This window comes from Micromesistius poutassou (genome assembly GCF_964030765.1).
Source record: "Micromesistius poutassou genome assembly, chromosome: 16".
NCBI classification, from domain to species: domain Eukaryota; kingdom Metazoa; phylum Chordata; class Actinopteri; order Gadiformes; family Gadidae; genus Micromesistius; species Micromesistius poutassou.
Window position 1 is genome coordinate 1,638,790 of NC_140286.1, and position 17,461 is coordinate 1,656,250.

General features: G+C 42.9%; 1 protein-coding gene across 1 annotated transcript; it reads left to right on the forward strand.

Moving 5' to 3' along the window:
* Nucleotides 1–5,953: 5,953 nt before the first annotated feature.
* On the forward strand, nucleotides 5,954–11,633 carry LOC311360500 (phospholipid hydroperoxide glutathione peroxidase-like). The gene is made up of 7 exons (XM_084480577.1): nucleotides 5,954–6,039; nucleotides 7,033–7,127; nucleotides 7,462–7,606; nucleotides 8,514–8,665; nucleotides 8,897–8,921; nucleotides 9,060–9,119; nucleotides 11,167–11,633. Exons 1-7 carry the CDS (start codon nucleotides 5,971–5,973, stop codon nucleotides 11,197–11,199), a joined length of 579 nt encoding a protein of 192 aa, XP_084336703.1. The 5' UTR covers nucleotides 5,954–5,970; the 3' UTR covers nucleotides 11,200–11,633.
* Nucleotides 11,634–17,461: the final 5,828 nt, after the last annotated feature.

Consider the following 17,461-nt stretch of genomic DNA (forward strand, 5'->3'; position numbering starts at 1 on the left):
GCATCTCCCTCTCTCTCTCTCCTTAATTCTCTCTCTCGCTCTCTCTCTCTCTCTCTCTCTCTCTCTCTCTCTATCTGTCTCTCTCTCTCTCTCCTTATTTCTCTCTCCCTCCTTATTTCTCTCCCTCTCTCTCTCTTTCCCTCTCCCTCTCTCTCTCTCTCTCTCTCTCTCTCTCTCTCTCTCTCTCTCTCTCTCTCTCTCTCTCTCTCTCTCCCCTCTCTGTCTCTCTCTCTTTTTCGTGACCTGAATGAATCCCTCATGCTCCTGTTCTTCAAACCCATCAAAAGTTTGAGATGTAAGACAAGACCCAGCGCCACGGCTCATAAGAGTAGCTCCCGCTGAGCCTGTCACCTTTTCATTTCTCTGATTTCTTTTTCTTTTTCTCTGATATGACTCATATCTAGTTTCTACCTTCCTCCAATCTCATGGTGTAGTCATAATAGGCCAGCTATTCCAGCTGAAATGCTATTTTTGAATAGTACACATTTGCAGCCATTCATGCTTGTTTATAAACACAGCTTGAAGTCCATTTTCTGCGTGCATAAGAACACGTTCCCGCTATTTTGCTGGCATTTTGTGCAGACGCAAGTCTCAGGAGCGTATATATTAATTCCATCTGCCAATCAAAAATAGTATGACATTAGCATTAAGCCAGTGCATAACTGCAAATTGGAGCCAGCATTTTAACCAAGAGTCTATTCCCGTTAAGCAGGCTTGGTGCAACAACCAAGCTGAACATCAGAATAAATTATTGATTATCAAGGTTTCAATAATAAACAACCAAAATGTGTATATAACGAGTGATTAATTCATATGCAGCCCAATATTAAGATATAACAAGAGAGGTGAATGCCTTTCAAAGTAATAGCCTATACCGTGGCCAGGATTCAATGTTTGCAATAACAATGACTTCAGGAATATTTTCAATTGGGTTCATGCAGAGAGCTTTAAGTAACTTTCTATTTTCTCAGAAACAAGCATATTATTATGATTGTAAATTTGTAAACGTTATGTTGAATTAAGGTTAGTTTGTTCGGGAAACAGTGAGATCCTGTAGAGACTTGAGCAGTTCTACAGGCGTCGAATGTGAAAAGTGACGGATTGCAATCACTCGTGTTAAAGGGTAGTATGTACATAGGCCTACTGTTGTGTTTGTAATGAGGGGGGGGGGGGGGGGGGGTTGATATTGGGGCTGAACTATTGAGTTGCAGTTAGAAGAAACAGACTGCAGAATCTGTTGCCTTGCCAACCAAACCCTTCCGAGAGTGGGAGGTTAATATGTAAAAGATTCTCAGCCATTACAAATATAGGTTGCCATCTGTTTTCATTGAAGTACTTCATCACATACGTGTGGTCGAACATGTGCATGTCAACCAAATCAATAACTGGGGGAGTTATCTTTTGCCATATGGATCAGAAATTATGGGAAGAGTTCGATTCAAGGCTCCATTCTTTCCATATTGAGCTGACTTTATGAAAGGACAACTTCAGCCTGCTGTTGTCATACTTTAACATCAGGAATATATAGAAAGACAATAGAAATGTTTAAAACATTCTTTTATTAAAGTGTTATATTTGGATTGTCCCCTTTGGATGTTCATGAAATGCATCGATAGGCTTAATCAACAGCTTCCAAGAATCAGCCCCTCAGAAAATACCCAGTGAAATGTAAATGTTACTTCCTCGACAAAATATCTAATAATAAAAAATCTATAATTAGTTTATCATTTTTATGCATTTGCATTTATATCTTTCATATTTTTAAGTTTACTATACTATACTATACGTGGTACTATACAATGAGGGATGTTTTATTTTTGTATCTAATTACGTGCTCCTACATCACAAGACATAACTCTCTGAAAGAACTGTACTGTTCTTCAAACTGTATGAGCATGTTATACTACACGTGACAATGCTACAATCATAAACAAACCAATAAAGTAAAGAAACCTTACATATCTCAATATAAATATATCAGTAAACATATAAGTATAAATAAATAAATACAAATCTCCGTATGCAATTGCATACTGTGTGAAGATAACTGCACAGGTTGTATTGACTTTATATTTTTCAGTACGCCTTCAGTAGTCGCTTCCTTCCTTGTTGTTTACTCTAAACGCTACACCACAAGTTTCTTGATGAAGTGGAAAGTTTGGTGGTAAATCTGTTGCGCCGTTTCAATCTCCCTTTTCCTGTTTAGATATGGGCAGAGTAAAAATACATCAAACTTGTTCCCTTGTTGCTTAGGAACAGTGAGAAATAACCTTAACTTTCCAACGGCATCTGATCTTAACTACCATAGTGCAGGCAGTTGCGCTTCTGTGTGTGTGTGCGTACGCATCGAATGTATTTGAATGTGTATATGTGTGCGTGTGTTTGTGTGTGTCCAACATGAATGTATGTGTGCATAACGTGTATGTGTTTGTGTGTGTGTGTGTGTGTGTGTGTGTGTGTGCGTGCGTGCATGCATGTGTGTTCATGTGTGTTCACGTGTGTGTGCACATGTGTGTGCACCTTAGTGTGTGTGTAGTGTGTTAGGGGGTGACTGGGTGGGGGTGACTGGGCAGAGGTGGTGGTTTGGTGGAGCCTAGTCGGGGGTTTGACAGTGGTTGTTTCTTGTTTCTAGGCAACAACTCAATTCTTTTTTTATGCCATGAATGTTGTTTGTCTTTCTGCGCTCTCCCATCTTTTCTACTCATTATGGGCTGTCGTTTTCACAAGTTGTGTCAGGTTTCCAGCATCATTAAAACCAGGCAAAGCACTTGGCTGGCTCATGAACTGTAAAAAATGGTTTACCAAACGCAGGGTAATAATAAAGGCTGTGTGATGCCTTTTACCTGCATAAAAAAAGGGTTCATCCTCACATTGCTTTACAGCAGTCCCCTGCAAAACACAGCATGGACAGGAACTTGCACGCCACCTGTGGATTTTAAATGCCTCATACTTTCATGGCAATAGAGATGGGAGGAAACCCAAGATGAAAATCACATGGAGAAGATGCAAACCCCAAGCCAAGACAGGATCTGAGAGTGAATCAAACCCGGGATTGAACTGTGGAGGCAACAGGGTTATGCTTTGCGCCACCACTGTTAGTCAGCACGTTTACATGCACAGCTTAATCCGATTAAAGCCATAGTTCGACTATGCTCCGCAATTGGACAACTGCAATTGTCCGGTTATACATGGCGGCGAGTAAATCGATTCATTGGCCGAAGCGTGTCATGTCCCGGTACGATAGGTGGCGCTGTACCCATTTCAGTAGTCACTAGTGGTAATAGAGCCACCGGCTGACCTCTTTACGTCACCAGCAACAACAAACTCAGGCGGCATTCGAGAAAGATGTCTTCAGTAGACAGCTGTCCACTTCGGGTCCATATCATTTCTCAGACGCTCCATTGTTCCGACCTCTCGGTCGTATGCGGACTCCTCCGGCTGCTCTGCCGGCGGAGGGGTCCGCACGACCCTAACACTTATTGGACAATTGCAGTTGTCCAATTGCGGAGCATAGTCAAACTATGGCTTTAATCGGATTAAGATGTGCATGTAAACGTATTGACTCACTCACATTACTACGTATAATTATATTATAATCATTATATTATTGTTAAATATTGAAGTGGTATTTTTTCTACTAGGCCTACCATATACATATATGGATGTATTAAGACATTATTTCTATGGACAAAATGTAATGAGAAATAAAATAAAAAAGGTTATTACCATTGTTTAAACACTTAATTACATTGCCTGGATCAAAATAATGAATGTGATTCTCAAGTCCATTCTGAAAAAACAGATCACATGTATAGAAAATGTACAATTAATTTACAGTCTCCTTCCATGGAGAAGTGGAAAATGGATACTACGTGTACACGCGCACACGCACTCACACATTTATACCCTCCTGTTGTGCATATTTCGTTTCAAGCAGAACCCTGTTGTTAACAATTTTAATTGGCCATGCACGGTGTTTAATTGGGATGTTCTTCTAATGGCAACCAATGGCAGACTTTAAAAAAGGAAATGAAATCCCAGGAAAATCCTAATTAGACTTCTTCCACCACAACCGCCACCGCCACCACCGCCACCCCCGCCAGAAAAAATGAAGAAGGAAGGAAATCATGGCATCAGCGCCACCTCCGACAGAGTGTGACGTTTAGGGAATCTGTAAGCTAATCACCACCGCGACACACCACCAACCAAGGAGCCAGCACGGGCTCACCTGTTGATTGCCCCAGACCGGCACTAGACAGCCATAACCTAGCACACGGTGGAGCATGCATGGAATGGAGCCTACGTCACCCATTTATAAATAAACATGAATAAAAAATCTTGCCGGACTGGAATAATGCAATACCTGAGCTTGTGATTCGAATATATTAGTCATCCGGTATACGGTATGGTATTATGGTATTGTAGCCTATGGTATTATATTCTATATCGCTAACGGCAGGGTGTAGGCCATGGTCCTATACGTTCCAAACAAGGACATTTATACATAGAATAGTAGACCTTAATATACAATATGTTGTACACTGTAGCAGCGTCATTCACCTGATAAGAAAAAAAAAATCGTAATATTTATATGTTGAGAAGCTGAATATAGATGTTTTGAGATGATTTACATGAAGTCCTCACTGTGTTAAAAGAGATCATCTACTTCAGCCAACTGAAGTTATTGAAAGATGTGTATCAGTGATTCACTTTGCACAAAGCTAGTTAGGCACAACGGTCACCATGCCAATTGGATTTGTCTGAACAAGGACTGCTCATCAGAGGCACAGTAGGAGGCATCTCTTTTTGGGGCAATGTCCTCATGTTCCATTTTGATGGAGCTCATTGTGGTGGCCACATATTACACCACACCTACACCCTAGAATATTACACTTTCTTTCCATTGCTGTAACTTCTGATTTTATAGACTTATTCACATAGTATCCATGATAACAATGTCTTCAATTATTAAAGGCGATCTGAAGATGTAGCGAATTTAAAAACCGGACAAGATCATTCAATAAAAGATGGACACTGAACTGTCAATGATGAGATAATAATAATCCAACTCCTGTATCCAATAAGACTTAAGAATATGGAAAAGGTGGGCATCTGATCTGAGAAGCATTCCTATACCGTGTTTAACGCAGAAAGAAAACAGTCAGAAAGCGCCCTCTGCTGGAATGATGTTGAAACATCAGCTTGCATTGCGTCTGATCTTCGGAACAACAGTTCCTCATTATTATTACATCACATACTTGGTTATTCTTCCAACTATTATAACAAATACAAATTTCTATTCACTCCATTAATTGATATCTCCCTCGCCATGAGAGTCCTGTATTGGCTAATGACCCTTACATATCTGTATTCTGTTTATTTACGTATTTATTTTCATATTGTATGTTCTTGGTTGAACACACAATAGAAATTACATAAGTCGACAATGTAAAACATACACACCTAATGTTTTGAATAGATTAAGGCAAGGGTGCTCAACCTTTTTGGTTGAGGACCGGCATATCAATAATTATCAATATAATAAAAGAGGACCGGTAGTCATTTTTAATGCCTTAATTTTAAGTTATTTGAGTTTTTAAGTCATTTGTAAACAATGGATGTGGCTGTTTCTCAAGATGTTTCATTTGGCATATTCACAACAATTAAAGCAACAGCAATGAAATGATTGACTGAGACTAATGAACACAAAAGAAGTGAAAAGACATTCATAGTGCTTATTATTATTATTTTTTTTACAGTGGTTTAGTTGCATATTGATTGAGTTTATGTTTATGTGTTGGACTAGTAGGCTAAATAACATGACTCGTATAGCCTACGTTATAAAATATGACAACAAAAATAAAGGAAAAAAAAGATTAGGGTTACGGGTGACAAGGTTGATGCCACCTTAAGTGGGCGTGTCTACAAACCACGTGGACCGTCTGATCGCAGAGACGTGCATTACGCAACATGTCGTGGCTGCTGAGGTCCACTCTCGTATCCGGGCTGGTAGGAGGCAGAGGGTTCGCTAAAGCCATGGTAGGAAACTACAGCATCATGAAACAATTGACAAGTGATTAGAGTTGAATAGACATCAACTGATTTTCTTCTCATTCATTCTCCCGTAGCTAAAACTGTCTTTTGATTTCTATTTATAAATGCGGTGCGACAGACAAAGCGCTCCGGTTGAGAGGTGTCTAGTGCATATGCTATGGTTAGTTAGCTTGTTCGTTTCTTAATGACATTATAGTAATTTACTTAGCTGCCATAACCGGCTTCTTTTGTTAAATGAAAGACCCGGCCTTACCGTTCTATATATGTTATCGTATTAACAAATGATGAACTGTGATTTGCTTTGATAATGATTATTATCAAGTGTTTCTAAGAACCTACCACTCAATCCTCTGCAGGTGTATTGAGATGACCATCTTTAGTTTGGCTCTGCGGGTCAGACTTCTTTATGAATGTTACATTGTCTAGACTCTAGACAAACGTATAGAGGCATTTTCTCAGGCCCATAGCACGAGTTCCTGGTTCAATCACTGTTGCGAGTCTTGCAACGCGTACTGTTAGTTTTTAGTTTAAGTTTCACAATGAATTGCGGTTTTGTATAGCCTCGGTGTTGCCAGATCGGATTAATCATTTCCAGCCAAACCACAGGCTAAAAACAGCCCAGAACTTATTGCCAGAAAACTGATTTAACCATAGACTTTTGCAACTAGGCCACAAGTAGGAAACAAGGAACCCTCACAAACCATTTCAACATCAGCACATGCCATGTCAACATCAGCACAAACAATAAGGCTAATAGGCGAATTAAAATCTAAATGCGACATACTTAATAACGATAACTTGATGTGAAAATGAAAGGAAACGGTTGAGTTGAGTAAGGCATATCCATAGAGCATGTGTATGACATTTTGGGTCGTTCTGACTTTTGGTTGATTCTGAAGAACTTTATTGAAGTTTTTCTGAAAAAGGAAGGATACTATAGCGTTCCCTAACAGTGTGTGTCTCATGTCCACCTTGCAGTGTGCCCAGGTTGTAGACTGGGAGAAAGCCAAGTCCATCTATGAGTTCAGCGCGACGGACATCGACGGCAATGAAGTGTCCCTTGAAAAATACAAGTGAGGCACAGCTTTATCGACATGCCCGTTTTCCTGTCATCAAACTACTGACATCTGCTTAGTTATTCATTGTTCACCATCAGAGGGGTATTAACGTACTTGAAAGTCATGCTTGAGTAAAACTACAGATTGCTTGGTTGCAAGTGACCTTGATGGACGTTTAAGTCCATCTCCAACAATAGTACAACGAGTAAAAGTCTTAATGTAGAAACGGCAGTCTTTGGGCAGGACCAAGAGGCACCCTGCGCCCGTAAACATTAGCTGTCGATATTGGCCATGTTTGCCCTACCCCGATTTTCAACTGCTGTCTGTGTTTGTTTTTGTCTCTCGCCAGGGGTGGTGTATGTATTATTACCAATGTAGCCTCTAAATGAGGAAAGACCAGGGTAAACTACACTCAGTTTGCTGAAATGCACGTCAAGTATGCTGAGAAAGGTTTACACATCCTGGGTTTCCCCTGCAACCAGTTTGGCGGTCAGGTATGTATTCACCGCTAAACAAAACGCTGGCGCCTGACAGATCTGTCAGATTAATGTGGATTACATATCACTGAAACGCATAATATTGGGCTCAAAGGGTATTTCTGTTTTATCTTGAGGTAGTGTTAAGGTTCATCTAGGGTTTTTTCTTGTCCTGAGTCACTGGAGAAGTAAGTTAGTGGAAGTGTGTCATAGGTTACATTATCTGTTAATGTGGCACTGTTGGTGCCTTCACGTGCTATGGAAATTGCACATGAATACTCCCTCATGTCGTAATTTCCAGTGGAGAGCTCGTAGAATATTTTGATACAAGCTGCCGGGATGAGATAACCCTTTGACCTTTTCAACAAAAAAAAACCTCTACTATTCGTGATCTGTAAAATATACAGCATATTATTTACCGTTTGTGTTTTGATAAATCCTCTTCTTGCTGTAGCAGATGAATTAGGCAGTCTAAAATTGTTTTACCAAAGTAACGGGTCAGGATCTGTGGGTCCGCCATGTTTCATTTCACTACACTTCAACGAAAGCACTTGAACACAACACACTCGTCATTTCCAGTTCACAAATGGAAAGGATCCTCTTTTCCATAGCACGTGAAGGCATCATGTGACAAGTTATTTTCCAAGAGGTCAAACAGTCAACAACTGTCTTGTCTCGTATCAGAAATATTCAGCAGTTTTTTTGTCTTAGTTTTGTCGTAGTTATGCCGAATTCCACCCTAGCTTCTTCTAGTTATTCAACCTAGGATAGAAATGCACTCGTAAACATTTACAAAACATATTTCTGTTAAATATTGTGCACAAAGCAATGTTTGTTTCTGTTCCGTAAGCAGATGATTGTCATCTGCTGCATGTCATTATCCCACGATGACAATGTGTGCTTGTGTCTGTGTGTACACTTGCAGGAGCCAGGCTCTGACGCAGAGATCAAAGAGTTTGCCAAAGGTTTCGATGCCAAGTTCGACCTCTTCAGTAAGATCGAGGTGAACGGAGACGGCGCCCACCCTCTGTGGAAGTGGATGAAGGCCCAGCCCAAAGGCAAAGGAATGCTGGGGAAGTGAGTGACGCTGGTCCACCTCCATGTTGGGATTTACCCACCCATGCTTTTGATGCAATAGGACTTTAACTGTAGAGCTGTTGAATAAGTGATTTTGGTTTCCAGACATACTAGAATAAGCTAAAGAATAGGCTGAAGAATATGATAATATAATAATGTTATTCCACATTATTTTTGTTTCCATTACCAACCAAACTGATCGCATATTTGTTCTATTTCCCCCCAAAACAGTAGCATAAAATGGAATTTCACTAAGGTAACAATGCCTCTAAAAAATTATTTTAAATTTTTAATGAAATTGAGTGATCTATATGTTGACTTTATTATTATCATGATTATGAATATTAGTACGACACTTGCCTGTCTAATGCACGTGGTTCTTGGGTTTGTGCAGTTTCTTATCAACAAAGAAGGGCAGGTGGTGAAGCGGTACGGACCAACGGATGATCCCTCTGTAAGTGTGTCTTCCAGTTTGTCTAGCACTAGAGGTGCGTATAGTCTCACTGTTACCACTTTAGTCAGCAAATCATCTGGAGACGTCGGGTGAACCACTAAGGTGTCGTCCAGACCTTTCGCTGACCCATCTCCATATGCAAACGCTGACACATGGATAAATACACATCTGTGACTGAGGAAATAGGGGCCAGCCCCGCTTTAAACATAATGATTACTGCAAGAAGGCCTTGGCCAGTGGGACAGCGTGGAAAGAAAAAAAGTCTGCAACGAAGAATGAAGACTGTGCTCCCAGGGTGTTAACTAAAGCGTCCATTTTCGAAATACCTGCAAGCCCATAATACTATAATTACTGAACAATATTTCTAATCTATACATTTTAATTTGATCGATATTGTTTATATTATTGTAAAGAATACAATCCCAGTTACCACCTGCAGTACCCTCACATACCTCTTTAACACTTTAATGTTGAGCCCGGTCCGTTCTCATTTCACTAGTGACATTCAGTACATATAGAGCCTTAGTCAGTCTTTCCAGTAGTGGGAGTACTAGTCGGTAACACGGCAGCAAAGGGCCTAGTCGGTAACACGGCTGTTACAGCATGGCTCTGAATCCCCTTATCAACGTCATCTTACCCTGGAACTGTGTACAGTTCCAGCTAACCGGGAAACTTTTGGGTCGGACGTGTCGAGACAGGCTGAGTGTTGGTGTTTGACGCAGGGATGTAGGGAACAACGCTATTAAAACATCACCGGTTTTGGACACACGTAAAGGCTTGCCTACACAAGAGTTTCTGTTTCTGGTCTCACTCTTAAAAAAGGGACATTGGTACATTGTTATTAACGGTTGCTAAGTGAGGAATATTAAACAAACAAATTTGTAAACAAATTTCCAGAAATAAGACGGATGGTTTACTCCACCTATACAGGCCAGTAAAGACAGGCTTAAACTGCGTCCTTGCCTCAAAAAGATCTACGTATTTAGAGGATTTAGTTATACTGGAGTTTTACTTTTTACTCCTAGTGTAGAATAGTGAATTGCTTTTGGCGGATTAGAGGGAATATGAATGTGAAATAGGCTGTCACTCTCAGTAGTAGTGCTACGTCGCTTGTCGCGGTGACGTAGACTTCCAGCACTCTACCACGGAATCTCCTAAATTGCAGGGATTAATAACACCAGCATAAGAGATGAATTACTTGAATTACATTCTTTGATTTTTACTAAAATTTGCAACAAACAAAAAAAACAATGGAAAGGACTCTCTCAGGCCACATGTACAATTAGAATAATAAAATGAATAAGAAAAAAATCGAAATGTAGTGTTTTGAAATAAATAAATGCATAATAATCGTGGCACCGTCAAACCGTGGTTACTCCTCAGACTATAATTGTAGCATCAAAATCTATAATCGTTTCATCCCTAATCGTTTGGAGCAGCACTTTCAAGCCACATTTGCGGGCGGTTTAGAAACGGTCCACAGTTGTTTTATGAAGCCTTGTTTCACAAACCGCAACAGGGGGGAGCAGAGAGAGGAAACCTCAACCGTATTCATTCTGCTCCTTTTTAATTGATTCATTATCTAAGCTTGCATGCGTAGGTCCAACATGTGCGCACGTTAGCCAACAGACTCACGGTTCCATCCCCAACTGCTATGAACTAATACTGCACACCAATCCTGATCGTGCCCTTTGTAAATGCTGTTCTTCCCTCATGAAAGAAATGCCGGTGGGATCTCACTTAAAGGTTGCACGACATGCCACCTGGTGTGGTGTGTGGGTGTGGGCGTGTCCACCTAGTTGTGTGACAGATGGATGAGCAACGTTTGCTCCAGTCCCACTGGGTAAGGCTGGTAGACTGATCTCTCCAGCGTACATCTAGGTGGACACGCCCACCTGTGATGTCAGAAGTGGCACATTTTCAAAACGGCTCGTATCGGCTAATCACACCCACACCGGATGGCATGGCATGGGACCTTGGGAACAAGCGGCGCTTGCTGGATTTGTGGATGTGTAACCTGTGTCCCTCTGTCCTGCTCTCCCTACAGTCTGTAGAGAAAGACCTTCCCAAGTTCCTGTAGACGGTGAACGTCCCTCCCCTCCCCTCCTCCATGGACTGCGTGGGGGGGTCCTCTTGGGCGCATCTGGACCAATGACGGCCTGTCTGTAAACCCAGTCCCTGGGTAGGGCAGGCCTGATGAACGTGAGCGTGCAACTCATGACCAGAACCCCGCCCACGAGAGTCCCCATATCGCCATGGGAGAGTGGGGTGATCACTCGTTCCACCGGATCATCTGCCACAGAGACCGGCCTCTACGCACCTGTCAAGTGATGACAAGCCTGACAAGTGTTTCTTCATAAAAAATGCTTTTTTCGTTTATTGTTTGGTGCAATACTCGCCATCACAGTATCATTATTTGCCATTGCAGTATATTATTGTTTTCCCATCACAGGGTCCTATAAAGTGCGCATAATTGTGTGTATTTATTAGTGTAAAAATAAACATCTGCACATACCCGTGTCAAATGCCCTTCTTGAGTTGAACGACACTAGCCGCAAGATGGCGCTGTGGCCGCAGCGACTTACATCCGTGCGCAAAAGGGACGCACAGCCGCGGGCGATATCTAGCACCGTTGGCAGCAGTACGTGGATGAAGCTTGTCAATGGATGCGTTTGCCTGGATGGTAGTCCATCTACGCGAAATGCTAACGTGTAGTCATGTAGCCTAGGTTTTTATTATGATTTTTTTTTTATAATTGGTATTGAAGCATATAGGGAGTAGATTCGTGATGTGAACTCATCCCAGCGCATTCCGTCGTATCCTAACCAGAGAGGAAGGTCAAGTGTGCCTTTCGCCAGGAACCGGAGATGGACGAAAAAACTGCACAAATGCGGGATGCCAGGAGGTCCAGCGAGACCGCTACGAGCTTGTCCCTACAGCTGGACTTGGAAAACGGTATAAAGCAACGCTTACATTGTGTCCATTAGGATAAATGTGTGTGTGTGTATACGTGTGTATGTGTGTGTGTGTAAGGTGCTGCAAGGTCTGCCCCGGGTCCAGTGTACACCGCGGACACTATGGTCGAATGTAACCATTATGAACGCCATACAATTATTAGTTGGCTCGTTGGTGTCGCTATGTCGGACCAGTATAAAACGTGTAGGCCTCGGTGGGTCTGGAGCATCGGCGATACGAGGCTATGCACGCGCACACTTCCATGTGCATACTTATTGCACAAATGTTGACGTGCATCGTGCATTGAGCATGCATCATGTCCTCTGAAAGAGGAAAGCGCACCCGGTGAAACCGTATCCGATTATTAATAATGGATAGATTTTGCATCGATAACAGCAATGCCATTGAAGCAGGCTAGCCTACTGACCCTGTTGTAAAGGACTAACGGGTTCTGCGGCTCACAGTTTGCAAAATTCGACACCCAAAGTCAACCGAATGACCACAGTCAGAGTGTCTAACAGCCACGTTGTGATTATTTCAATATAAAAAAGATATATATAGACTGAAGGCTGCGGATGTTTTCCAATCAGATTGGCAAACCAGTGTCATAAAATGTGTCAACTGCACACTTGCTGCTCAATATATACGTGTGTGTGTGTGTGTGTGTGTGTGTGTGTGTGTGTGTGTGTGTGTGTGTGTGTGTGTGTGTGTGTGCGTGCGTGTGCGTAGGTCCTGTATAGACATTGGACTGCACATTAACTTCTGTATTAATCAGCTTATCATACACAACATCTGCTGCGCTATTGCTAACCACAACCCCCCCCCCACAAACACACACACGCCACATTTGTCAGTCTGAATCTAAAAAGGATATTGTATAATCTATGACGATACAAAGGCTTTGTGGTATTAACCAACTCTGAGCCAAGGTTTCAATTGTTTCCTGACCATCATGGAGTTGTTCAGGAGACATATTTTCTAAACTATACTATCCACCCAAACATGTCGAAGCACGACATTACTTAATGAATACAGTTTACTGTAGCTTTTATTTTGTATTTGTTTGGGAAATAAAAGCCTATCCAATGTGGGCGTACAGTAAATGAGCAGTACATTCACCGTTATAGGGAGACAGTTCACCATAGTTTCACCATAATGGACGGTGTGACGATAGTGAAACACATGCATAAGCCTGTGTTTATGTCTCAGCAGGGCTTACACTCTGCAACAGGCCGCCATTTTATCTGCTGACAGGCAGAGGAGAGGTATAATCCTCTTTCCCTAGGACCAACACACACACACACGCGCACACACGCACACACACACACACACACACACACACACACACACACACACACACACACACACACACACACACACACTCTCCCTTCTAGAATGACCACTGTAGGCCTCAGATCCAAAATGATAATATAGCCGTGGAAGTGATGGCAAACGAACATGACTCCAAACAGTCTGCACTCCTGCTCTAACCTCGGCCCTAAGGACTGTCTGTGTGGCAGGGCCTGGGATTGCTCTGTTGTTTTTCCTGGTCCTGCTACGTCACACGGGGTCTGTCAGAAGTCACATGGCGTCGTGTCAGTTGGACAAGAAACAATAATGTACAATTGAGTAATCATATTTGGCGTAGAGATGGTGGATAATCCTCCCATGGCTACAGTGACTATTCACTCGTTCACAGCAAAAGCTAAAAATAGTAGTGCAGCAAATAAATAATGTCACGTAAGAGAAAACAGGAATTATTTCAGAAGAAACACAGTATTTTGGCGTGTTAAACTGGGATTCTTACAACATACACACACATTACTATCCTACCGCCTCCCCCGCTCTCCTGGTCTTTGATGCTGCCTAATCCTCATTTCTGATTGGCTGTGGGTGGTATACAAAGACATCAACCAATGGCAGCATTTTCCAGATTAAAGAGGAAGCCAATCCTATAGGGTACCTGATTAAAACAGATCCGGGGCCCACCAGGAATAGAAAACACTTGCTGCAGTCACAGCATGTTTCAAGAAATGCTCTTCTTTTCTGGTACATTTACTGGACATACCTACTGGAAACGTCAGAGATTGGGTTGACCTTTAACATTTTACTTTACTTCTGGTAAGTGATGATTGTAGCCATTTAGCATAGGCTAAATACGTACTTATTATTCAGTAAGAACTAGGAGTCCTAATTTCATGTTATGTATAGTATTGCAAAACAATCCCTCCTGTACACATAGTGCAGTGATAAATAATGATTAAGTGATAAATGTGCACCTTATGTCAGTTGCTTGGGCCATATTATCAGAGAGATATTATTGTGAACTATTACGATGGGAACAGGCAGGATAACTTACACTTATAGTCGATGCAGCTGCCGACTAACCAACTAACTAGCTTACCAACTATTTTTATTCCGCAGTGAAGTTGTTCATAATGATGCATCTGTAGAATACATTTAAGTAGGGATACTTTTAGCGGGATGGTTCGGTCAGGAAATGTTTTGCTTCTCCATTTTGCAAATGTAAATTGGCTCAACGGAGAAGCGTGCCAACTGCACTCACGCTTGCAACACTGCAATAGGTTGAATAGATCTAGGAGCTGAAATGAGCGTCTGAAATGAATCTGGATGTGCAGGTGTAGTTGCTAATGCCGCAATCTGTTATATTAGTACTATCTCTTGTCTTTGATATATTGGTCAATACTAGGACCAAATGGATTGTCTCTTTCGTCATCATCATCATCGACTTTTATCATTAGACTCAAGGTCCATTTTAAATGACATGCAATGCAAAAAATTAGACAACACACATATATTCGTGTTTTTTTTTCTGATGCAAGCCTCTTTTCAATGCAAGCTAAATAAAATACAGCGTCCTTGAGGAACTGTCAGTGGTTTTCAATTACCCCTGGTAATCCTGTGACCCCCTCCTTCCTGTCCGTCCACAGACCCAGCCAAGAGGGCTTCTGTATCAGAGGTGAGAGGATTTGATTGAGCTCCTTTCGTCTCCGTGGATGTCTTCATTGACTCCAACTGAATCCATTTACTTTGCATCTCTGTCTTCCTCTTCTCACTCTGTCTGTGTGGTCGTATCATCTGTAGTGTCCGTTGCCATCCATGGAGCTGTGTGTGTGTACAATTATTTCATAAATACACTAATTCAACTTAACAACTAACAACAGGCCGCTGGACAGACTTAACACGTTAACCTACTCCTGCATTCTCTCTCGTTCACACTCTGTCTCTTTGTCACTCTCTCTCTCTCTCTCTCTCTCTCTCTCTCTCTCTCTCTCGCTCTCTCTCTCTCAGATGCCGTCCCCTTTCGGAGCGACACACGAGAAGAAGATTGGCCACAGGAGAGTGGATGCCTCTGGGGAGACAACATACAAGAAGGTGTGTGTTCCCTCTCTCTCTCCTCGCTAGAGAGAGCGAGGCTAGGTGTGTGTTCCCTCTCTCTCTCCTCGCTAGAGAGAGCGAGGCTAGGTGTGTGTTCCCTCTCTCTCTCCTCTCTAGAGAGAGCGAGGGTAGGACTTGTGTTTGATTCCCCACATGCATCTGTGATCTGTGCCGGTTTCAGTCTCACCTGCTCAAGAGGTTTAGGGTATGACGTGGTTCTGCAGAGGAAGAGGGTTCCATATCAGGAGGGTGCACCCTGGGTAGCCACAGGGGGCCGTAGCACCAAGTTATGGGCCCCGTACACAAGCTGTGTCTGGGGGCCACTCTGGTTTTCTTTCAATGGTCACACATTCGAACAAATAAACAACATATTACTCCTCCTATTAGGATAATAACTAGGTAACCAAACTGCAACATTTAAACCAATCACACCCAAAATTGTGATCTCTGCTTTTGTATGCAGTCGACGGTATGCAAAGGTATGCGGAGCACTCTTTTGGTGCATTGCTGTGTTTATACCCAACGTTTTACTGCGACATTAATCGAAATTACAAGCAATCTGTCACCAGCAGGTAACTGCAGTTTCAGCCCGGGTGCATGCCCGTATTAGGACTTCCTGGTGCCCCTGGAGTCTAACCAGCGACGCAAGTGCCTTTGAACCCAATAGTTCTGCAGGCCATCCAAGGTTTCAAGCATTATCACTGATTATATCAATCATCGCATAGAAATGATCGAACTATCCTCAACCGCAATACTCTGCAGAGTCTGTTCTTTGTTTGGGTTACACAGACGCACAATGTAACGCCGCGGTCACGCTACCTCCCTCCGTCAACGGATTGACATATCCATGTGTTGTCCCCGGGTTGTATTACAAAGGCGATTTCATTGGACAGTGAACTTTCGTATATATATTTTGCGTAACGCGATCTGAATAGCCGACGGATCCGTCGCTGCCCGGAAAAGTTGAACACTTCTCAACTTTTCGACGCAACGGGCAACGGAGCCGACAGAACGGACGGAGCCCCACGATGCGTTTCGAGAGCGGCCCCCTAATGCAAAGTCAATGAGATCCGTCGACGGACGGAGTGAAGTGTGAACGTGGCCGTTACTCTAGTGACACCGATGCTCTGGTGCGTTGTGTTGTGTGTGTGGTGCTGTGCTGTCCTCACACCCTGCTCCGTTGCCCACACAGACCACGTCGTCGGCGCTGAAAGGGGCCATCCAGCTGGGCATCGGGTACACCGTGGGCAACCTCAGCTCCAAGCCCGAGAGGGACGTGCTGATGCAGGACTTCTACGTGGTGGAGAGCATCTTCTTCCCCAGGTGTGTGTGTGTGTGTGTGTCTTGCGGTGCAGTGTGTGTTTCCCGTGTCTTCCACATCTCTCTCTCTCCTCCGTCTCTCTCTCTCTCTCTCTCTCTCTCTCTCTCTGACCCGGCCTCTTGTCTGTTGCAGTGAGGGCAGCAACCTGACCCCGGCGCATCACTACCCGGACTTCAGGTTCAAAACCTACGCACCCGTGGCCTTCCGCTACTTCAGAGAGCTCTTTGGGATCCGACCCGATGACTACCTGGTACAATATGGATTTTGTTCTCCTTCTACTTTTCATAATGCGCGCCATGGAGATGAACCGCGGCGCTCAGGCCATGCCACTAATTCAACTCAACAACTTAACAGGCCGCTGGACTGACTGACATGTTCACCTACTCTCGCATTCTCTCTCATTCACATTCTCTGTCTCTCTCTCTTTCACTCTCATTCACACTCTGTCTCTCTCTCTCTCACTCTCATTCACACTGTCTCTCTCTCTCTCACTCTCATTCACACTCTGTCTCTCTCTCTCACTCTCATTCACACTGTCTCTCTCTCTCTCACTCTCATTCACACTCTGTCTCTCTCTCTCTCTCGCTCTCATTCACACTCTGTCTCTCTCTCTCATTCACACTCTGTCTCTCTCTCTCTCTCTCTCTCATTCACACGCTGTCTCTCT